The 26,025-nt window shown below is 35.2% G+C and overlaps 1 protein-coding gene across 2 annotated transcripts; it reads right to left on the reverse strand.

Moving 5' to 3' along the window:
• Window positions 1–2,783: 2,783 nt before the first annotated feature.
• LOC139859882 (uncharacterized) lies at window positions 2,784–11,539 on the reverse strand. Of its 2 annotated transcripts, none has more exons than XM_071848656.1 (23): window positions 11,407–11,539; window positions 10,287–10,587; window positions 10,112–10,180; window positions 9,876–10,013; window positions 9,653–9,770; window positions 9,426–9,508; window positions 9,215–9,310; window positions 8,956–9,124; window positions 8,731–8,873; window positions 8,549–8,635; window positions 7,903–8,088; window positions 7,187–7,354; window positions 6,986–7,106; window positions 6,361–6,430; window positions 6,163–6,250; window positions 5,956–6,076; window positions 5,680–5,873; window positions 4,922–5,030; window positions 4,655–4,810; window positions 4,015–4,117; window positions 3,748–3,921; window positions 3,195–3,340; window positions 2,784–3,112 (listed from the first exon to the last, which is right to left on the reverse strand). In XM_071848656.1, the coding sequence occupies exons 2-23, from the start codon at window positions 10,536–10,538 to the stop codon at window positions 2,919–2,921; spliced, it is 2,985 nt and encodes a 994-aa protein (XP_071704757.1). In that variant the 5' UTR covers window positions 10,539–10,587; window positions 11,407–11,539; the 3' UTR covers window positions 2,784–2,918. The 2 variants fall into 2 exon arrangements, with proteins under 2 accessions (XP_071704757.1, XP_071704756.1); XM_071848655.1 differs by having other exon boundaries at window positions 11,394–11,539.
• Between the last annotated feature and the right edge of the window lie 14,486 nt (window positions 11,540–26,025).

Raw genomic sequence — 26,025 nt, forward strand, 5'->3', positions numbered from 1 at the left:
GCTTATGCCGCCAACGTATTTCAGATCTAAAGCTAAAAAGGTAGATCTGCCTGGGTTAAAAGCTTGATGTAGGGGATCGAGATGAACAACAAAGACTTGGACTTCCGGTCACGAATCCGTCTTCAATGTCGGTAGACCGTGAAATTTTGGGGGGTTTAGAAGATGAAAACTTTTTGTGAAGTAAATTTGATCACACACAATCGTTGATGGTGATATAAGGATTTTATAATGAATAGATGAAGTTTGATTTTAGATCTAAAATCCCTAATCTGATTTTGTCTTTGAGAGTGATTTTAGAATGATAATTTTTTGTTTACATATTTGTGATTGTAATTGTAATAAAATGATATAATGATAATAATATGAAATAAGAAATACTGAGTATATCAGAGAAGTGTTTTTGTTTCATATGAATTTAAGGTTTTAGTGAGAAAAAGAATAAAAAGACGAAATTACCCTCACATGCAAGGCACATGTAATGACTTAACGTTCAAAGTTAACGTTTGGTTGACGGAGGGACACTGAAACACAAATTTGTAAAATAGAGTAATGCTGTAAGCAGAAAAAAAAAACAAAAGAAATATTGTTCATTATTTGGTGTATAATAGAGGGACCAACGGACAAAAAAGTCAGAAAGTGTTTTTGTTTCATATGAATTTAAGGTTTTAGTGGTACCTATTTTCAGTGGAGAAAAAGAATAAAAAGACGAAATTACCCTCACATGCAAGGCACGTGTAATGACTTAACGTTCAAAGTTAACGTTTGGTTGACGGAGGGACACTGAAACACAAATTTGTAAAATAGAGGGATGCTGTAAGCAGATAAAAAACGAAAGAAATGTTGTTCACTATTTGGTGTATAATAGGGGGACTAACGGCACAAAAAAGTCTAAAACTAGAAAGTGTATATTTTGTAGTAATATATATTTTGGCCCATATTGACGAAATTTCTTTTCTTCTTTACTTAGATTTAGCCCAATGTAATGTATCTTTATAGGGAAATTAGCTATACATTATTTTCAATTTTTTTATACATTTTACACTTCTCTTTTCTTCTTTACTTAATTTTAGCCCAATGTAAGATATCCGCAAATTAGCTCGGGCACTTTTTTTTTTCAATTCTTTTATACATTTTACACTTTTTTTTAAAAAAAAAAAATTGTCTATATACACTGTTCGTTAGAACATATTTCTGTTTTAACTCAGTCTTGCTTGAGTTAGAACATAAATCTGCTCTAACGGACAAACAAATTTTTTTAAAAGAATATGTAAATTGTAATAAAAATTTAAAAAACTAAACACTTGGTTCGTGAAAGTTAAACTAAAACGAAAAATTCATTTCGTTAACCAATGAATTCTCTCTTTATTACTAAACATTTTTATAGTAAAGAATAATACACATGTCAAAATTCAATGATAAATTTTTTCAAATTTGTAAACACTTGGATTATTGTAAAAATATATTGTTATATGTTAATAACATACATCAATATACCACCAAATGCATATTCAATGATACATATTTGTTACATTGTAAAACAATTCGAAGTGCCCACTTATAACATACACATAACTGTTTGCAACTAATGAAAGTAGACATTCATGCACCAATATCTCTGCGAAAATGTATAGTACGATTTAAGGTTTTACAGTTATCATGGTAATGACTAGAACCAGTAACTTACTATGAAAACAATTATTAATCAATAAGAGTATAAAATAGTACGAAACAAAACAATCAACTCGTTTGTTAGATGGTGAAATCAAGAATTCGTCTGCAAACACTATTATATATAAGTTTCTAATGAATTCGAACAAAAACATGTTCGAACAAAGTGTTACCGTGTTCGAACAACATTTTGTTCGAATCCAGTATATGTTGTTCTAACTCAGTACAGTTTTTGGGTCACGTCGTCGTTTATGGTGTTTGAACAAGTTTACCTGAGTTAGAACAGAAATCTGGTTTAACACACAGTGTATATAGGCAATTATTTTGTTTTAATAAAATGTAATATGTAATTTTTTTTTTTTTTTTAAAATAAGTGTATCCGAGCTAATTACCTATTTTTTAAGTAAACAGTTGAAAGTGAAAGTGAAAGATATGGAGACTTAAGTGAAATGAAGTTGAAAGTACATGAAAGGGGTTATAGTGTTGATGTAGAACACGTGGAAAAAAGTTCATTAAAAATGGTACTCCGTATAAGATAGATGGTAGTTTTTTAATAAAAAAATCATGTTAATCTTTTATGAATGGTTTTGAAAATTTTAACTCCCGTTAATATCTTCCTTTTATAATTTACTTTTTAGATATTTTATAAGCATCAACTGTCCCTTAATATACCTCGAACCATTCAAGTTTTATGCAGAAAAAATGCTTCGACAATTGTTTACTTTCAAAGTCGAAAACAATACACTTCAATCCCAAATTAGATGGCATTACTAAAACAATTAACCCAATTTTAGTAACCTAATGTAACAAAGCTTGTAGTATAATGTAGTCATCAGATCGTATCATTATTATTAAAATTCAGAAATCTTATCAACGTTGAAGTTGAAAATTAGCTCTTCCGATTTTTAAAGTCAAAGTACATGTTATTTCTTGTTCATATAATTTCAATGAGATTTGCAGGTTATTGTTGTGATAGTCAGTAACTGACAACTCCATTGATCAATCACCAACATAAATTGCCTCACAAGTGTTGATTAATGTTCATGGATGAATTTTAATGTTTGTAAGTAACCTACAACAGTCTTTCATCAAAATAATATGCATACAGAACAGTATAATTGCTCTCAATATCGATTATTATAATTTGTTACCGGATATGGAGCACGGTTTGAAGCAGTATCTAAGTTTTACGAAGTACAAATATTGAAGCAGAAAGTACATACCATGCACAATGTACTTCACATATAGCATTACAGAATCTGCCTAACTTCATAACTGTGAGATATACGAAGAGGCGACTGCTTTGAAACGGGCCTGTCCTCAGACCAAAGCTCTAAATTCACGGTCCCACAATCCCAATGTAGAAGACACTTATAAACCTGGTCAATGTTGAATTTGTTGACTAAACCCAACCCAAGGCACTTGTCAACGAGCATCCATTCGCCTTAACAAGTAAAACAAGAGGCGAATTTAATCAAAGTTATAGAAAATCTCGTGAATTATTAATTAATTAAATGGAAGTTTACCATTTGGACGAAGATCTCCTTGATAGAGCTGTTCAACAGAATTGGGCCATACTTCATGCTGGGACCCGTTGATGGAGGTAAATGAGACGTATGACTCAGTTGGGTGCAGTATATTAAACGTTGGATGTATCCGTAAACAAACAAGCCTAAGAAATTATTAAGGAGAATAATAGTTAGCGGTGATTTTTGACCCATTTACTTAATTATTATTTAATCCGGGTGATATTTTATGTATAACTGATAAAACGGGTCAAATCATAAAGAACTGTTAAAAGTAAAACGACTTAAACAGGTTAAAAGTGTTAAACAATTTCAAAATCATTTGTATTCTTAAAAAATGATACCTTTAAAATCCTTCTACAAAATAGTAGATCAGGCTTAACTTACTATTTATTTATAAACAAAATGATATTTTTGAAAAAGATACAAAAAATGTTTATGGGATCAACCCAACCCATCTGATACAACAATTACATCTTTTGACCCGTTAGTCAACCTGCCCATTTTGCTACCGTTAGAATTTTCCAAAAATAGGAAAGGCGGTAAAACCTACCTTGAATATCCTCCGGAACCAGCACCGACATTGCGTGCTACAAGGCTCGAGTCAATCATGAAAACTTTCGGGTTATCTTGTGAAACTGATATAATTCTTTCAATAGCTAATCCACCTCCAATATCACCTTCCATTTTTAACGATTCTCTCTCTCCCGCTTGCTCAAGGTCTCGACTGCGCATAAAAATGGATTAATTAATTTTAATTTGAGAATAGGAAGTTAACTTTTTGAGTTTAAAATGAACGAAAGATTAAGAATTAACTCACTCAAGAACAGTATACGATTCTGTACAACCAGCAGAACGATACTCAGTACCACTATATTCTTCATATCCATTTATTTCAACCCGACTATGAAGCCACTGAGTTCCTGTTATATATAACTCACATGTCATTAAGGGTTTACAATTTAATTGTTTTACTCTGAAGCAATTATTATTTGGATATCTTTGTTGTGAAAAATGTAACGTTTGATCAGATACATAATCGAAGACAAATTTAATACCATCAATCAAACATTTTAACATCCTTAGATAATGTCCAATCTTTTATAGAACATAAAAAGCACCACGGCGGTAAATGTCGGGCCGAGTCGGTCAACGTTAACAAGTCGGGTCAAAGTCGGGTTGCGTCGGCGAGTCGGGTCTGAGTCGGTCAAAGTCAAAGTCAAGTTAAGTTAAAAAGTTTATACTTTTAAAAAAAAAATAGATTTTGTGTCATGTCTATGAAATAGTTATGCTTTATGTTTGATATATTTATATGTGTACTATATATATGTGCAATTTATTTATTACTAAAAGTCAACGTTGGTCAACGATTGTCTCGTCCCTGACTCGTCTCGCACCAAACTCGCGACTTTTACAACCTTTATGGGCCAAGAAAAAACACTGAGTAGACTAAGCTTTACCAGAGGGAAGGTGTTCCATCGAAATAATTCGACCCCCAATCCAAGGGACGACTTTGAGAGACCATTCACCGCTCTTAATTTCCACAGGTGTTCCTGAAAGTTCAACCCCTTTGTGTGCAGACGTCTGCTCAACATCAGGAATACACTTTGCGGTTTCTACAGTCAACATTATAAAAAATAACAGAAAATAAAAGAAGTCAATCAGTATTATCAACATAATCTAGATTAAACCTACAGAATTACAAGATTTAGAAAAGGCGGACTTACCCATTCGCATCTTGTAAATATTCTTGCTAGTAGAAATTAAGTTTGACACATCATTTTCAGATGGCATAACCATGTGCAGATCTTCTCCGTCAGTGCCAAAGGCATCAACCTAAAAATAACATATAATGAGAACCAAATGTGGAAAAAAAAGGAACAAAATAAGCCAATATAAAAACACGGTTGCAAACGATGACCACCTCGGGCGTTGCGGCGGCCAGTGGCGGAACAATTTTTTTTTTTTCACTGGAGGCTAAATTTTTTTTAAAAGCGTTCACATTCACTGTAAATTTTTTTCTTACATTCTTCCATGAAAAAAACCTTTTAGGTCATGGCCTTTTGGGTTGGCGGCAAAATATAGAGGCTTTTGGGCCTAAAAAAAATCCACTGGGGGCAAAAAAATCCGGAATTTTAAGCCTGAAAATTTCAAATCCACTTGGGAAGGTGCCCCCTTCCCCTTAGTATCTTTGCCCCTAGCAGCGGCCAATGCGGCGGTTTAGTGACTAGCCCGTCCTGATTCGAAGAAACGCGTCTAATAAGTCGGCCAACGGTCAAAAGTCAGGTCAAAGTTGGGATATGTCATGTCATCTTATTTAAAAAAAAAAAAAATATTTTCAAAATATTCATGTTTAAAATATTTATATTTAAAAGTAATGTCCGTCTCGACCCGGTCTTGGCCGACCCAACTTTTCACGGGCCCGACCGACCGACTTTTCACGGTCTCACGTCTTTTTCAACCATGTGAAAAAGATAACACTCACCTTGGCTCCTTCCCCGAGTAATAGGCATACATGTAACCGACGATTTGGCCTCACCCAAACTCCTTCGGTCTTAAAAACGCTCACTGTAACAGTTGAAGACTTCAACTCGGCTACATATGTTGTCAGGAGATAATCTCCGTTTATATATCCATAGCCATCACCATCATCTTCAAATACAACACCTTCAGCTTTACCTGCAACAAACAAGTTGCAAATTACACTTCAAATTTATAAATAAAAAGTAGTAACTGATGATACATGTTCACGTATCGTTACCATTTGCATCTAAAGTAACGAGCAATGACAGATCATCATTTGGATTAGCTTCACCAACATGTTGATGGGCTGGACCAAATGGGATTATTGATCCACCTCGTAAATACAGTGCTGGTAAGTCCTGAAAGTTTACTAAATTGTGAAATATTTATCGACATAATGCAATTAAAATAAAATTAATTATTATTTTTGTCATGGGATTCGTACGGGATGTGAATCTTCAAAATCAAAACTCATCCAAGTGCCGCTAGGCAATTCATGCTTCAGTTGATGGACCCCGTAATCACTCACAGTGCTGTAACATTATGAAATCATATTAGTACAGATTGCATGAATCAAAATTCGAATGTACAAAACGTGACTACTTATATAATCATTAGTAGGAAGTAAAAAAAAAAAAAAAACCTTGCATATACGAGAAGTGGGCCTAAAAGGAAGGAACTTTCATGCTTTCTTAATTGGGAATCTTTCAAATCTGCAAAATAATTTGTGAAAAAATTTAACCAATACATATGTGATGTAATTAACTTTTAGGTTTTCTAACGACAACCCTTAGGGCTGCCTTTAACGCGCCAAAACTGTTATACATAGGGGTTATATGTTGAGTTGGTTACGGTTATTGAACAGTACAACAATTTTATGCGTGTTAAAGACAGCCCACCCAAACGGCCGTCGCTAAAAAAATTAGGGTGAGTTTGTTTACCTCTTAACTGAATGGTTCAGCGTTGAATGTTGAACCATTCATCGTTCAGCGCGTTTGTTTCTGACCTCTGAATAGTTCAGCATCGAATGTTGAACCATTCAGATTTGAAACTCTCTCTTATCCATTATGCACATATAGTAGCATGTTAATAAGGTAATTTTACCCATTTCATATCGTTCATTCAAAATGATTATCAAACAGCTTAGTTTCATTCAGAACCAAGTTTATTCAGACACTCTGAATCATTCAGATTATGAACCATTCAGCGCTAAATCATTCAGTTTTATCAAACGCACCCTTAATAATTTTATAACTTCAAAGGCTTACCAGCAAACCAAGTAGGAGTTGCAACCGGAGAACCGTTTGTATGTGCGAGATAGAAAAGTGTATATATGTGTGGTATAAGGCGATACCGTCTCTTTAACGCCAAACGACATACTTCTTCACACTATGAAATGTACACAAAATTATATGAAAAGAAAATAAATAATAATAATATTTTTTGAAGAATGCAAAAAAGGATCTGACCTCCTCCCCGAAAGACCATGGCTCATGGTCAATGGTTCCCTTTTCAGAATGTCCTCGACTAAACGGAAACATGGCCCCAACACCGACCCATCTTCCAAATAATTTGGGTGTTGCGTTGCCTGCAAATCCACCGATATCGGGCCCCGAAAGTGGCTGACCGCTAAGCCCCTGAATGGCATGAAAATCAGGTGAGTCCAAATTATTTTACAAGGTTGAAAAAACGCTACTCGGGGAGTACTCGGTCGGTTGGGACTTTTTATGGAGTACTGGGCAACTCAAGGAGTACATGAATGTTGACCAAGTTCGACTCTGACTGATTTTGACAAATTTTCCTGAGTAATCTAGAGTTTTGGCTGAGTTTTAACCGATTTCCCGAGTAATCCCAAGTTCTGGCCGAGTTTGACCGAGTTTTGATTGAGTTTGACCGAGTTTTGATTGAGTTTGACCGAGTTTTGATATAGTTTGACCAACTGTGACTGACTTTTAATCTAGTTTGACCAATTTTTACCAAGTTTTGATCGATTTTGACCAAGTTTTGAGTTTTGATTGAGTATGACCAAGTTTAACCAACTATGACCAAGTTTGACCGACTTTGACCAAATACTCGCCGAGTAATTCCGAGTTCTACAACACTGCTAATTTATATACGAGCAATAAGATTAAACATTATTAAAGCTTTTAAAGTTGATATTACTAATATATAATAGATAACATACCAGTTGAAGTACCATAGAGATGCTCATATGTAAGTGTTCCCAAGTAGAAAGATTATCACCCGTCCATGTAGCAGCATACTTCTGACTACCTATAAACCCGGCTCGAGTGAGAACAAATGGGCGTTTGTTTGGATTAGCTAATTTCATGCCTTCGTATGTTGATTTTGCCATCAACATGCCATAAACCTAAATGAGAAAATTATATTAGTTAGTAAAATAACTCATCTATATATCCTTTACAATCATGTATACTAATTTTTATTTTTATATTATATTATATTATATTAATAAACTAATAACTGATTGTTTTATAAGAAACAGTAGAGGTGGTGATTTCGACCCATGTACTTACGTACGGGTCGATTTGGGTGTTGTTTTGTCTCTATTAAGGATGAAGTAAAAAATACAAATTTTGGCCAAGAAACAGTAGAGGTGATGATTTCAACCCATGTACTTCATTTTAAAATATACAAATTTTGGCCAAGAAGTGTTTCTTTTCAACCTAACTTGACGTAAACCAAGGTATTTGCCAATTCAGACCCAGCATTTTGTGAAAGTGTGAGCGATTATGAAACCCTGTCTGACCCGCCCATTTTGCAGCTTCAAATATGCATGCATAATAAAAAAAAAAAATGAACTAGCTTACGTTATGATAATGCGAGTGATTCTGATGACCACCAAGTTCAGTATCTCCCTTATGAATGTTAGTTTCAGGCATTGTCTTAGTTACAGACTAGCAAGAAGAAACAAATATATTATAAATTATAAATTATATAGTAATTACGAAAGGGAAAAAGATTACATTTAAGGAAAATGTGTTTAAATCACCTTGAACACAGCTGGTTCATTCATGTCATTCCATATGCCATCTACTCCATTGGATATAAAATCTTTGACTAAATTAGACCACCACGAACGAGCTTTTTCTCGTGTAAAGTCAGGGAAAACACAAGGTCCGGGCCATACCTCTCCTAAAATGATGAAGATATCAACTTATGAGAATCGATTTTTTTTCTTAAAAAAAAAACTGATAAATAATGAAAACGGACTTACCAACAAAGGGTTTTCCATCTTCCGTTTGAACCCATATATCCTTTTCTGATCCACTATCATAAACAAAGTAACCTTTTTCATGTTTGATCCCAGGGTCAAGCATCCAGATTGCTTTGAAACCAGTTTCGTGAAGTTCATCCACTAAAGCTTTTGGATTAGGAAAATTCTCCTAAAAACAGTAAATCTTAAATTTTAGTAATAGGATGATAAGTCTGATTTTAAGATATACCTACATTGTTATTACTGCATAAGAGCATACCTGATCAAACGTGAAACAACGAAAGCCATCCATGTAGTCAATATCCATCCATATGACATCACAAGGTATACCCTTATCTCTAAATGTCTTGGCAATCTGCACAGTATGCTCAGAATGACAGGAATTTAATTTATGTGATATTACATAAAAAAAAAAAAAAAAAAAGAAAAAAGAAAAGATGGAATGTTAGATTTAAAAAGTTGTAACGTACCTCACGAACACGTGAAGCAGACTCATAACTCCAACGGCACTGTTGATATCCCAGTGCCCATTTCGGTGGCATGAAAACAGTTCCTATCAACAAATATACACATGAAAACAATTATCAATATTAAATTTCAAAAGACAACATTTCAATAATATATATACTCAAAACTAATGAGTTTTGTGTAACCATTACAAATTTGTTTCAGTAATAAATAAAGTGTGGCAGTTTACCAATTGCGTGTGACAATGATGCCAAAACATCGGTTGCAGAAGGAAATGGGCCGAACGTAATTACAGGAAAATGTGACATTGCAATTATCTTTACCGTACATTCTTTACGCAGATCAATCTGGAAATAAAACATTTCAAAAACAAAATAGTGTATTTCATATAACGCCTAAATCGCAATTATCCCGAAAATGAAACAATTATGCAAGGGTTAAATATTAAGCACCTCGCAACGTTTCGTTGTATCAGCAAGAATACCCAACGCCTCTCCATTAGGAAGAACAGCCAAAACCCAAGGATGTGACTGATATAACGATGTAGTTCCACTCCCATAACCCCATGCATCAGTATTCCAAGTAAAAACCTGCATTTATGGTATTATATAAATTTAATTTAATACATATAATAATTAAAAACTAAAAAAAAAAAAAAAAATAAGTAAAAAGAACGCTGAAAACTGACTCTTTTCCCGGTTCTTTCAAGCTGTCCACTAACTTCACCTGTTCCATAAAACGAGGTTCCTGCTGGAAACTAATTACCATATTCACTAACTTTAGTAGTATGATTAAATATCATATTTCTATTAAGATAGAAAAACACGTGTTACGTTAAGGTGATTAAGGAGTGTAAAACTGACCTCGAAAAGAACAATTTGTTGTCCGGAAACATGTTCAGAAATCGGGACGAATGATGGAAGTTTGTGATCACTCATAATGGGTATATCTCTTTGTTTGGGATCAACAAAAGAAAGACTAGGAAACGTTGTATTTCTAGTATCATCATTGGCGAAAGAATCGAACCTGAAAACACCTTGTTCTAAAATCGGTTCAAAAACCATTTTACATGGTTTTGTGTCACCAGATATAGACGTCCCTACACTCTCTCCCATCTTTGACCCTGTTTGCGCTAAGATTTTGTGACTTGTATTCTTTTTATTCCTGTTATTGCAAAACATAGTGTGATGCCATTAGTGATAGATAATTATTATATCTGATAGCATTTTATTATGTCTTGCAAACGAACGAAAATTGAAAACGTGATCAGGTTTGTGCATTCTCTAGTTCGAATATAAAACTACAGAATAGTTGAAATAAATTTCATCTTTCTAAATGTCCCCTAAAAGATAATTTAACAAGTTTCCCAAAATTCACATCATTTCACAAATTGGATTCTTAAAGTGTATGTACTTTATAAGGGTTGAATATACATGAAACATATGTAAACAAGTAGAAATCAAAATCTATTCCTAAAAATGTGGCTTTTTTTTTTTTTTTTTTTTTTTGTTTTATCTTTTGGACTAATTAAACAGTTGAACCCTAAAAGAAACCAGTTTTCAGATATCTAATTATAAAATTGAAAAAAGTTTTTTTTTTTTTTTCTCTTTTCTATGGATTTATTCTTCTTAAAACTCCAATTTGAAGAATCTTTCTAAGTTTTCCTAAATAAAATAATCTATAACAAATTCCGTAACCCATCAATTTTAAAATTTCTAAAACATTTTAAACATTTAGATCAAATATTTAATAATTGAAGTAATGTCCACAGATAACAATAATAATAGTTGCTCCTAAACTAATAACTTATCTTACAAACATCATTATTCTTACAATCATTCAAAAATTCATCATTAATTATATTCACGAACATCAATTCAAAACCCTAGCATGCTTAAAGGTAATAAATAGATCAAATAAACTTAATCCATGATCATGTGATGTAAATGATTATGTATACAAATAGGTACCTGAGAAAATTACCGAAATTACTAGAAATCGAGCTGCGATTATTGACAGATTTTACAAATTTGTTTGAAATTAGGTCAATTTGAGTAGAAATTGAAGTTGGAAAGCTATGAATTGAGTGTGTTCTACTGGTTGTTTTTGTCGTTATTTCCATAATTCCATTTGTGTTTAATGACTATGGGTAATGGATCAGATTTTTACTAAACACGTGTCAAATGAGCTTCTGAAATCGCTATGAACTGGCCCACGAAAACATGTAGTAGGCCCAACTGGCCCCAGACTGTTTGTAACTAGCACATATAACTTTCATGTTGAGTGTTAAAAGAACCCAAAACGTTTTTTTTTTTTTTTTTTTTTTTTTTTTTTTTTCTATTCTGGTTGTCCACGAAGTTATCCGGGAAGTACGGATATTTTTTTATTAAGATGAACACAGAATAACAAGATTATTTCGTGATCATTTTTTTAAACCATTTCTCTGACCACCTCAAAATATGTATCATAGTTAGATTCTAAATTATATCATGACGCCAAGATTGCCTAGCTCTCTTTCAATATGTATAAGGAAATTTGTCAAAATGCTCTCACCGAGACAACCATTTTTCCCGCAGACACGCACCACACATGGTGTGTGGTGTTTGGTGCGGAGTGCGTAGTGCTAGGTCTTTTTGCGAGAGAATTTTGAATGGTTGTATCGTTTGACTCGTAGCTTCAATTTAATCACCACTTTTTTTTTGAAAGTGTGTATTTCTCGAGAACTATCTGTTGAAATGATATTGAAGTAAATGATTTTGAAATTAGACCTGATATGATATTGCGATTTTTTTAATTAATCTAGAATATGCTCGATTTGCGAAATGTGACGTTTTTTCAAATTTATTGAGGGGTTTCGTGTACTCTTAGTCAAGATTTGTGATAAATTTAATGGATCACAAATTAGAATGTTCCATAACAAGTTATTAACAGTTAAGTAAGTTAAAAAGAATTTTATAAAAGTTTTTGGGTAAAGGGTTACACTGGTAAATTTAATTGAAGATTAAAAGAATGATAACAGTACAAAACAGTAGCAACAGGAACGCCCTGAGGCTATTAACACACCCATTTACAAGCAAACACTACTTATAGCAAACAAACGACACAACAAACATCGGTGAATCTGCTACGTCGTCTTCATCATCTCCACTTTTTTCAATTTTTTCAACCTGGTAGACATCAATCTTAGACGGATTCTACTAAAGATATTTTCAAACAGCTTCACTATTGAACCGTGAGACTTTTTAAATAGACCAAATTACATGGATAGTCCTTGTGGTTTGCTACAAACCATACATATAGTTCAAACTTGATTTTTTTTAACATGGAAAGTCCAGAAGTATGCACTTTTTGCACGGGTAGTCCAAAATTGTCTGGTCCGTAAAATATCTCTGTTAAGTCTTGACATGTGCCAAACATGTGAGGGTGTTATAGTCTATTACTCCACTTTTCTCCAAATCAACTTTCTTCAACCACCCAAAAACATAACCTCACAAACCCCTCATTTACATCCACCATGATCAACAATATGCATATACTTACCCCAAAGTTCCCGCCATTGTGTACATTTTTTGACGCCACTACTTACCCCTATTTCCTTTCACAACTGAAAACACATCTCTGACCTAGGGTTCATTCGTAGCACCACCGTGATTGAATATCAAATTGATTCGATCAAAATGAATCCGGTCGCTCAAGTAGCTGATATACTCAACAACACACTCAGCGCTGACGATGAAGTACGATGTTCCACCATCGATGCTCTGGACCGGCCTCTCTCAAAACTCTGATTTCTAGTTCGCATTAAGCTCCATCGTTTTGTTTTTTATTACTCTAATTGAGTAGCTAACTTCACCATATACACGTATATATGTGTTGATATAATTATATATCAATTTGATTGTTTCTTTTGATGCAACTACTTAAAGTGCTCCCAACAGTATGATATCACCACCTCCCTCCTCGCAGCCCTACAGGGCTCCGTTGGCACCAACCCACTCTCTTGGCGACCTACTTCCGCCCTATCCTCCTCGCGCTGGCTTGTTTCCTTCTCAAGCTAGCACATCCGAGCACGGGGTAACGGACCTATTTCTTGAAAGGACCCGTTCATATACATTATAAACGATTCACAATAGTTGATTACATTGCGAGGTATTTGACCTCTATATGATACATTTTACAAACATTGCATTCGTTTTTAAAAGACAAACTTTCTTTACATTGAAAATTGACAGGCATGCATACCATTTCATAATATCCACTATCCAACTATAAATTGATTTAATAATAATCTTTGATGAACTCAATGACTCGAATGCAACGTTCGTCGAAATATGCTATGAAAGACTCCAAGTAATATCTTTAAAATGAGCAAATGCACAGCGGAAGATTTCTTTAACACCTGAGAATAAACATGCTTTAAAGTGTCAACCAAAAGGTTGGTGAGTTCATTAGTTTATCATAATCATTTATTTCCATCATTTTAATAGACCACAAGAATTTCATTTCCAGTTCTCATAAATATACGTCCCATGCATAGAGACAAAAATAATCATTCATATGGTGAACACCTGGTAACCGACATTAACTGAAACAACCCAACCCGTATTAAAACCGGCCCATAAAAATTTTTCCTTTTAATACGCGTTAAATAATACTTTAGGTCCCGTTACACATATTCCAAAACGTATTTGTTATCAAAGTAAGTTCATCGAACTTAAAACATACATTAATGATTTAAACTCCTTAATACAATGGTTCATTAATTAAATCGTAAACCGGTTATAATCATTATGACCCGACTAGTTACGTTTACACAAAACCGAGCATGGTGATTTGGGACTACGCTACCCAAATCCTAATCGAGTCCAAAAGCAAGATCTTCTAAAGCAACCTAGTCGAGATCTCTAATTCCCAAGCTTACCCGAGCCGCCAAGCATGCGAACCTATAAAATATCCACAACGAGAGGGTAAGCTAACGCTTAGTGAGTGAGAATATACTACATACATATATATGCATAAAATGGACACGCCACAAAATAGCAAATACCGCATACCGGAGCATCCAAACATAAAGGCAAGCTAGTCTAAGCATACCGTAAGATCACTAAGCAATGAGCTAAAGATACATCAACAAAATATAAGTTTGCCAACAACGATGTGAACAATGCCAATAAGCTACACCCGGAGGGTTAGCTACAACACGACAATACAACATTATATGTATACAATATATATGTATATATATATATATATATATATATATATATCTCGAATAACATAATTTGCTTACGCTTACAACACAATAACCATGGTTAACCAATCGTACAAGGGAACGATACTCGTAAGAGACCGTCGGAGTTCGTAACATCCATTAGCGTTACTTAAACACCGCGTAATCACTAATCCCCCGGGTGATGTCTTAAACACCGCGACTAATTCACCCCCATGACAATGTGGCGTCTTAAACACCGCGACGAATCCACACGTCAATCAAAATAATGAGTGGTGTCTTGAACACCGCGACAATTCCACTCCCATGACAATGTGGTGTCTTAACCACCGCGACAATACCACATGCCAATCAAACAATGAGTAGTGTCTTAAACACCGCGACACTACTACTCGTTACTTAGAATGTGGTGTCTTGAACACCGCGACAATACCACATTCATACTACACAAATAAATACATTATATACGTACACGCATAATTATTCCACTCACAATATTAACCCTTCGCCATTTGGGGTTATATAATCCACATCACACGCCCATGTGATAGAGTACACGCAAGGTGTGCACCTCGTCAAAGATGGTCAACCAAAACGCACAACCGTGCCAATTGGACCTACACACAAGTCCATCAATCCACCTATATGTGAAGTGAGCTCTATAACCGAGAACCACTTCACCCGACCCGCACCCATCCTACACATACATATGCATATAGGATATTAACACTCACCTTAAGCCTTGATGAATGCAACCAAGTAATCCACAACTCGTCAATGGAAAGTACCTATTCCATTATCACAAATTCAACAACACACTTAGATTGGATTTACAAACCAACCCAATTTGACACTTAGTGCAAATTCGACCCAAATGTAATTCCAAGTACAAACCGCGCCCAAACTAACCAATAATTACTAACACGGGTGAAAATAGTCCTAATATGCCAAGTAAACCCAAACACAAGTGTTAAACACATGTCTCACCCATTTTGACACCAAAACCCTAATTTTGACCCATTAAGTCAAAATCTCACCGTTTACAAGTCTTGACACCAAAACACATTTAACTCGGTTTAATACTTCAACTTAATCCATTTTAAGTTTATAAACCTTATCGGATCGACATTCGGGGTCATAATCATCAACAAACCCTAATTTTGACTCTAGTCAAAACTAGTCAACTCCAAGAACCCTAAACGTCTCCAAAACACCAATAATCACTAATGCTAGTGATTATAAACCATTTACAAGTCTTAAACAAGGTTAAATCATTAACCAACCCAAAACCCGACATTAACCACAATAAATCCGAATATTGGTGTTAATCTCCAATTAACAACTAAATGAGTTCTATCTATGAATCATACAATCAAAAGCCCCAAAATTGAATGAAGAACACAAAAATGAATTTCGGAGTTAGAGCTTACCACTAGTATCACCGCGTAGCTAAGAACGAGGAGAACACACTTGTCAACTACGCCAAAGATCAAAACCCGCTTCTTCCTTTCCAAAATCCCACTTGGGTGTTTGAGTTTTCTTGAGAGAAAATGAAAGAAAAAGGGAAATTAAAATGAGAAATGAAATGGGTGGATGAGGTTAAAGCCTCAAATCTGGCTCAAACGCGAAAAGACCAAAATGCCCTTGAACTTCATTTAAATTTACAAGAATCCGGCACCAGTTTGCCCAGTATGCCGCGCCGCGGCCTAAGTTGTCGCGCCGCGACATTTGACTAGTTCTGGGATCCCTTTTTGTCCAACTTCTGATCCAGATTTCAGTTGTTTGCCGCGCCGCGGCCTCCTTTGTCGCGCCGCGACACAAGGCGTGATCTGACTCCTTGTCTCATACACAAGACTTTAACACCCGAACATGTCCCAAACCCTTCATACGCCTATCGTACGTACACCATACACCTATAAATCATATACGGGGAAAACGGGGTGTTACAACTCTCCCCCACTTAGACTCGATCACGTCCTCGTGATCCTTGTCATTTAACCAAACGGACCACACTTCACGGTCCTCAAACATAAGTCCAAACCGACTTTCCTAAGCAATTCTTCCCACTGAATTGCCTTTAACAACTAAATCGTCACCCGCGATTTATCAAATCCACAATCCGAGCACTAAAACCATGCTCATTCCCTAACATCGGGAAAACTCAACCAATCTCGTACAGAGATATCAACCCCTTAGCGTACCCTTACCGAGTACAACGCTAAAAGCAACCAAGTCTCAACCTAAGGTCAACAATCCGAAACGATGAAGACCGAACCAAACGAATCCTTACGGATAACACCAATCACTATACATCCCTTGTAGTGTGCAATACGACCAATACGCAACTACCGTAACATCATAATCAAAAGGCTAAAACCGATAGCGCCCAAAACGACTATGAAAACGCCAAATCCAAAGGTGTACAAAATCGACTATCGTCACACCCGTAACAACACGTGAGCGAAACACGGCTATCGCATCACTAATCATACCACATGGTCCTCGCGACCCCACCATCGGCGTATAAAAACACCCGATCGATCACACAACACGGTCCTTACGACCCCACCATTGGTGTATAAAACAACCAACAGATCAACATCACAGTCCTTACGACCCCACCATCGGTGTATAAAACAACCGACAGATCACACAACACGAAGGCTGGCCGAAAACACACGCGCCTTAGTGAATCCGAACTACACGCGATTCACTACCATGATGAAGTCAGCGAACCCGAATATCATGCTTCACCAATCAATAATCCCATGATGAAGTCAGCGGACCCCGAAGGTCATGCTTCACCAATCTCAACACCGGATGAAGTCAGCGGACTCCGAAAGTCATGCTTCACCAATATAACACCTCGCTCATGATGAAGTCAGCGGACCCCGAAGGTCATGCTCCACCAATCGCATACTCCCATGATGAAGTCAGCGGACCCTAAAGGTCATGCTTCATCAATCACCAATACCATGATGAAGTCAGCGGACCCGAAAGTCATGCTTCATCAATCAACGCCCTTTTGGCCTCGAACGACGAGTAGCGTAACATCGCGCTCTGCTATGCCATAGTGAATCCTAACGGATACCACTAACCATTCACATACACGAGCAAGAACCACCTATATCAAACATAGGCACAAAACAATTATTCTCTAGAAGAGAATCCGACACACATCTCCCTTAACCGAAGGATTTCACCTTGCTCGCCAAACACGTCCATTATCTCTCAATCGAGATTTACCACATTACCACCTCGGTGATAATTCAAATCCAAACCATAAGTACAATTTATCCGAAATTGTAATCTACCACAAATCGACCAAAATCAGGTCTCGACAACATTTTCCGGATCTACCAAAAGCATCATCCGAAATCTCACACTAAAACTTCCTCGTGCGGGAGTGTAACTCCCCCATTTGGAACTACGTCCCATATCCACAACTCGTACAACCATACAATGCTACCTAAGGTAGACTTTACAAAGATTGGGCTCACACGACCCGTCACCATATCTTGCTCCAGCCTTGAGCACACAAAGGATTTCAATCAATCCTTAAACACTTCGAGCAAAAAGTGTACCACGATTACACAAACCATACCTTCGCAATCATCCAATTGCTTTAGTTTGTCAAATTCCACCTAGTCACTCATGTACCTAAGGATTTCACTTCGGTACCCTAAGTACAATGTAACCGCAACATAATCGGAGTCGAACACCACGCTAGTAGGTATAAAAGAGGCACCTAATGTCGCTTCATAAAGACTCCATTACCAACATACATCGAGATTCAAAACACTCGATCTCAAGGGTTTCAGCTCACCCGTCGAACCTCACGGTTCATCGACCTCAACACAAAAGCGAACACGCGCTTAACAACCGAACACCAACCCATTTCCATGGCTTGGTAGAAACATTTTACAAATATCAAGGAATGCTTGGTTACACCAAGTCTTACGCCCTTTGCCCGTCAATCAAAACGTCGTCATAGGGTACTTCCATTAGGAACGTCACCCATATCAATAACATGCACAACACAATGCATTTAATAAACTCAACTTCAAACGGCACTTAATAAATAATCAAAAGACATATTTATTAAAACGAAACGTACCTTAACGTCTCCTTGCCGCCCCCGTCCCCGCTAACTTGGGACATTCCGACTTACGATGTCCTTCTTCTTGGCAATTGAAGCACACCATGCCATCGCCTTTTGGTACCGAACATTCCCACGACTTGTGACCCCTTATGCCACAATTGTAACATCTAGACGCACTAGAATCCAATATACCCGTCCGTGTACCACCCGTGCTCACACTCGGACCCTTAGTCCTCTTACTCGGAGCACCATGCGAAACAACCCTTCTCTCGCTCGAAGGTTCACCCTTCTTTGATCGTGAATACGACTCGAAACCTCTAGCCACGGCGAATAATTCCACAAACGATTTCGCGTAACCCCGCCTAATCTTATTCTTCAAGTCATCATTCAAGGTTCGATAGAAATCCTCCATCAACAACCGATCATTCCCTAAATACTCCGGGCAAAAACGAGTCTTTACCATAAAGGTCGTCTTGAGAGTATTCAAATCCATAGATCCCTGTTGCAAGTTTCGCAACTCATCACGCAATTCCGACAAGTCGGCCGAAGTCCGGAACTCCTCGAAGAATTCCTTCTTAAAATCGTCCCACGATAATGCCATAAACGGCTCACCACCGACAAGATCAATCTTACCATCCAACCAATCCTTCGCCCTACCCCGCAATAAACTAGTAGCGAGTCTTGTATTTTTCTCGGGAGGGCATTCAATAGTACGAAAACACCCTTCAACATCCGAGATCCAAGTTGTGCTTACTAAAGGATCCGGTTTCCCGTCATACATCGGAGGTTTAGTCCTCATGAAGCTCTTAAGACAATGCTCCATTTCTCCACCATTTCGAAATTCGGAATACTTCCTATCCATTTCTTCTCGAAACGCACTCATTTGCTCCGCAACGGCGGCCGCAACTCTAGCGTTAAACTCAGCGTCGTTCGTCTCGATCCCATTTCCCGTCGCCATTCTAAGGAATGCAAAGCGGTTAGACCACGAACGTGTAAATCACACGCACAACACCGCCCCATCTTGCTAAACATTTGTCGTACATCACTTGCTAGACACGATTTGCACCCGTAATAAGGTTTGCAAGTCCTTATTACGCATACACGCTGTATCGGCTCGTTAGTACAACAACCGTCTCGCTCGATGATATATGCAAACACAAACAAAATTCTACGCGATATAAACACATGCTAGAATTATTATCACATCACAATAGCATATTAATAATATTCGCATTACTAATATAAACGTTAGTCAACCTATAAACAAGGCACTAGCTAGAACCCATTCCGACCTGTACTCCTACAAGTCCCGCAACAAATTAAGCACACACAAAAGTCTAAGTCTAGGCACCTATCTCAAGTCACCTAAATCCCTTAGACCATGCTCTGATACCACTTGAAACAACCCAACCCGTATTAAAACCGGCCCATAAAAATTTTTCCTTTTAATACGCGTTAAATAATACTTTAGGTCCCGTTACACATATTCCAAAACGTATTTGTTATCAAAGTAAGTTCATCGAACTTAAAACATACATTAATGATTTAAACTCCTTAATACAATGGTTCATTAATTAAATCGTAAACCGGTTATAATCATTATGACCCGACTAGTTACGTTTACACAAAACCGAGCATGGTGATTTGGGACTACGCTACCCAAATCCTAATCGAGTCCAAAAGCAAGATCTTCTAAAGCAACCTAGTCGAGATCTCTAATTCCCAAGCTTACCCGAGCCGCCAAGCATGCGAACCTATAAAATATCCACAACGAGAGGGTAAGCTAACGCTTAGTGAGTGAGAATATACTACATACATATATATGCATAAAATGGACACGCCACAAAATAGCAAATACCGCATACCGGAGCATCCAAACATAAAGGCAAGCTAGTCTAAGCATACCGTAAGATCACTAAGCAATGAGCTAAAGATACATCAACAAAATATAAGTTTGCCAACAACGATGTGAACAATGCCAATAAGCTACACCCGGAGGGTTAGCTACAACACGACAATACAACATTATATGTATACAATATATATGTATATATATATATATATCTCTCGAATAACATAATTTGCTTACGCTTACAACACAATAACCATGGTTAACCAATCGTACAAGAGAACGATACTCGTAAGAGACCGTCGGAGTTCGTAACATCCATTAGCGTTACTTAAACACCGCGTAATCACTAATCCCCCGGGTGATGTCTTAAACACCGCGACTAATTCACCCCCATGACAATGTGGCGTCTTAAACACCGCGATGAATCCACACGTCAATCAAAATAATGAGTGGTGTCTTGAACACCGCGACAATTCCACTTCCATGACAATGTAGTGTCTTAACCACCGCGACAATACCACATGCCAATCAAACAATGAGTAGTGTCTTAAACACCGCGACACTACTACTCGTTACTTAGAATGTGGTGTCTTGAACACCGCGACAATACCACATTCATACTACACAAATAAATACATTATATACGTACACGCATAATTATTCCACTCACAATATTAACCCTTCGCCATTTGGGGTTATATAATCCACATCACACGCCCATGTGATAGAGTACACGCAAGGTGTGCACCTCGTCAAAGATGGTCAACCAAAACGCACAACCGTGCCAATTGGACCTACACACAAGTCCATCAATCCACCTATATGTGAAGTGAGCTCTATAACCGAGAACCACTTCACCCGACCCGCACCCATCCTACACATACATATGCATATAGGATATTAACACTCACCTTAAGCCTTGATGAATGCAACCAAGTAATCCGCAACTCGTCAATGGAAAGTACCTATTCCATTATCACAAATTCAACAACACACTTAGATTGGATTTACAAACCAACCCAATTTGACACTTAGTGCAAATTCGACCCAAATGTAATTCCAAATACAAACCGCGCCCAAACTAACCAATAATTACTAACACGGGTGAAAATGGTCCTAATATGCCAAGTAAACCCAAACACAAGTGTTAAACACATGTCTCACCCATTTTGACACCAAAACCCTAATTTTGACCCATTAAGTCAAAATCTCACCGTTTACAAGTCTTGACACCAAAACACATTTAACTCGGTTTAATACTTCAACTTAATCCATTTTAAGTTTATAAACCTTATCGGATCGACATTCGGGGTCATAATCATCAACAAACCCTAATTTTGACTCTAGTCAAAACTAGTCAACTCCAAGAACCCTAAACGTCTCCAAAACACCAATAATCACTAATGCTAGTGATTATACACCATTTACAAGTCTTAAACAAGGTTAAATCATTAACCAACCCAAAACCCGACATTAACCACAATAAATCCGAATATTGGTGTTAATCTCCAATTAACAACTAAATGAGTTCTATCTATGAATCATACAATCAAAAGCCCCAAAATTGAATGAAGAACACAAAAATGAATTTCGGAGTTAGAGCTTACCACTAGTATCACCGCGTAACTAAGAACGAGGAGAACACACTTGTCAACTACGCCAAAGATCAAAACCCGCTTCTTCCTTTCCAAAATCCCACTTGAATCACTTGGGTGTTTGAGTTTTCTTGAGAGAAAATGAAAGAAAAAGGGAAATTAAAATGAGAAATGAAATGGGTGGATGAGGTTAAAGCCTAAAATCTGGCTCAAACGTGAAAAGATCAAAATGCCCTTGAACTTCATTTAAATTTACAAGAATCCGGCACCAGTTTGCCCAGTATGCCGCGCCGCGGCCTAAGTTGTCGCGCCGCGACATTTGACTAGTTCTGGGATCCCTTTTTGTCCAACTTCTGATCCAGATTTCAGTTGTTTGCCGCGCCGCGGCCTCCTTTGTCGCGCCGCGACACAAGGCGTGATCTGACTCCTTGTCTCATACACAAGACTTTAACACCCGAACATGTCCCAAACCCTTCATACGCCTATCGTACGTACACCATACACCTATAAATCATATACGGGGAAAACGGGGTGTTACATTAACTAGATACATATAAGAATATCCCCTATCATTCCGGGATCCTCCTTCGGACATGATATAAATTTCAAAGTACTAAAGCATCCGGTACTTTGGATGGGGTTTGTTAGGCCCAATAGATCTATCTTTAGGATTCGCGTCAATTAGGGTGTCTGTTCCCTAATTCTTAGATTACCAGACTTTAATAAAAAGGGGCATATTCGATTTCGATAATTCAACCATAGAATGTAGTTTCAATTACTTGTGTCTATTTTGTCAAACATTTATAAAAGCGCATGTATTCTCAGTCCCAAAAATATAAAGGGTAAAAAGACAAATGAAACTCACCATACTGTATTTCGTAGTAAAAATACAAATAACGTCATTGAACAAGTGCAAGGTTGGCCTCGGATTCACGAACCTAAATTAATTATATATATTTATGTGTTGGTCAATATTTGTCTAACAAATTAGGTCAAGTCATAGTGTACCACAATCCTAATGCTCGAGACTAATATGCAAAAGTCAACAAAAGTAAATTTGACTCAAAATAATTTCCAAAAATCTATACATGATTAATATATAGTTTAAATATCGTCATTTTATATTTTTAAATATTTTTAAAAGATTTATTAGAGTAAATAATATAATTTATTTATTAATAAATAAAATTTTATATTAAATTTATATAATAAAATATACTTTTATATATATTAAGTAATAAAATTTATAGGCCAGGTTCATTTAATATCATAAAGATAATATGATAGGTATTATTAAAGTAAGTTATTACACGTAGTAAAATATGTTTGTATCACATATTTATTTGATAAAATAATATCTATAATGATAGTAAGTAAAAGTTTTATTATTTTGTAATAATAATTATTATTATAAAAATATCAATATTTATAATTACTAAGATGACATTATGATAAAACGATAATTCTAATTATGATAACTTTAATATTTACGATAATTTTTAATATTATCTTTAAAATAATAATTCTATTTAAAATAATAATAATAATAATATTTTATAGTAACAATGACATTTCTATTAAAATGATAATTTTTGTTAAAATGATAGTTTTAATACTAACGATACTTTTAATAATAATAGTAATGATAAAAATAATAAGAACGATAATTTTATCTAAATCAATATCTTATAATATTTTAATTTCATCATGATACTCTTACTCATTATTTCCTAATCGTTTCGTTTAGTAGCTTTTAATCGTCTTTTATATCGTGTTCATAATAATGATAATAATAGTAATCAAAATAATTAGGTGTTACAAATATTTGTTTTAATTACACTAATATTAATAATGATAGTTACTATAACATTATTAACGATAATACTAATAATTATCTTAATGATAATATAGTAATAATAATAATAACAATAACAATAACCATTTTTAAATAATGATATATATATTAATAATGATAATAATAATAATAATACTAATAATAATAATAATAATAATAATAATAATTGGATAATAATAATAATACTAATTATAACTTTAATGATAATAACGATAGTAATAATAAAAAAAATAACAATTTTTAATGATAAATCCCTTTTATTGATAAAGATAATAATAATGATAATAATAAGATAAAACTAGAACGACGATAATAATAATCATTTTTAATAAAAATATCGAAAATTCAATTGATTATAACTTCTAATCCGTTCATCGAAACCATTCGATATCTAAAGGAAAAGTTCTTAATTTTTCGCTAGCTTTCCAAGGACATGCATATCTTATACCTTATCTCAACCGCAAGAGTAACTAATTCAAGATTCAACCTAACCTGTCTAAGGGCAATATCAAAAGTACAAGCATGCATAATCCTAAATACTCGAGCATTAGTCAGGGATACACTATTAGTATGTAAAAGTTAAATTATGAGTACTCACGTATCAATATTGAGATTCAATATTGCAGGAAAGGTACGTAGACGCAACGGAAATGATAAACACTATATTGACCTCACGAGCATACCCATGAACCATACTCAATCACCTCCATAGCTATAACCCATAATTTCCTTAATCCTATCCTACTCGAAAAACAATTTCGAAATCACTCGGACAGCACTCCGTCGTAATATTTTATGTATACTAATAATATCTTGAAATAATACGGAGTAAATATATATATGTAAATCGATTGAGAGAGTTTAGAGAAAAATATTTTCAAGTTTCTATGAAATAATGAAACCTAATGAATTCTATTTATAATAGATTTTTGAATTATTAAAGTGAATTATTAAAGTATGAATTATTAAAGTGAATTATTAAAGTATGAATTATTAAAGTATGAATTATTAAAGTGAATTATTAAAGTATGAATTATTAAAGTGAATTATTAAAGTTAAAGTAAAGTAACAATAAAGTAGAGGTAAAGTTTAAGTATAGTAAAAGTATAAAACTATGTACGTATAATACGCGTATAAATATATATAATATTAATTTAAATCATTTAATAAAATAAAATATAAATATCGTTATCTTTATCATACTAGTTAAGTAATGAGTTGTCAAAAGTGGTTCTAGATATTTATAAAAGTTATATACGTTTTAATAATAAAGTTCTTTTTAAACTGAAAACGTTTTTGTACGTTTGAAACTAAATAGATCAATCGAGTCTTTATGAGATTCAATCTTCCACTATCCTTTGTCTAGTTCTCAATGATTGACAATTTATTCTTATTTATATATCACTTTACCATTTTCCGAATATTGTTAAAATGGAAAGATTTCTCAAATCAAAGTGGGCCTTTCAACAGAGACTTGTAATCATAATTCAATATATCTGATAATGCAATCATTTGATCTTATCTTCTAATTCCATTGATAAACATTTTGAAACAGATACAATCATATAAAGTATTTAATCTAATATTTTGTTTACTTTTCAAGTTATAATATATATACACATATACATATATAATCATATTCGTTTAATGGTTCGTGAATCGTTGGAACTTGGTCGAGGTTGAATGAATGTATGAACATAGTTTAAAATTCTTGAAATTTAACTTAACAAATATTGCTTATCGTGTCGGAAACATATAAAGATTAAAGTTTAAATTTGGTTGGAAATTTCCGGGTTGTCACAGTACCTACCCGTTAAAGAAATTTCGTCCCAAAATTTGAGTGAAAAGGTCGTGAATGATAATAAGTATGTTTTCATGATGCATACGGGCTGAAAATTAGAGTTTTATCATCAGCGAATAATTTGGATAAACAATCCATTTATATGAAGAGTACGAATGAAGCTAACA

Source organism: Rutidosis leptorrhynchoides, chromosome 7, assembly GCF_046630445.1.
Source record: "Rutidosis leptorrhynchoides isolate AG116_Rl617_1_P2 chromosome 7, CSIRO_AGI_Rlap_v1, whole genome shotgun sequence".
NCBI lineage: Eukaryota > Viridiplantae > Streptophyta > Magnoliopsida > Asterales > Asteraceae > Rutidosis > Rutidosis leptorrhynchoides.

Coding starts and splice junctions, on each gene's coding strand:
- LOC139859882 (XM_071848656.1), bottom strand. CDS start 10,538: ATGGGAGAGAGTGTAGGGACGTCTATATCTGGTGACACAAAACCATGT. Junction 8,089..8,548: donor ATCACTCGCATTATCATAAC/GTAAGCTAGTTC, acceptor TTTCTCATTTAG/GTTTATGGCATGTTGATGGC. Junction 7,355..7,902: donor TCTCTATGGTACTTCAACTG/GTATGTTATCTA, acceptor CATGCCATTCAG/GGGCTTAGCGGTCAGCCACT.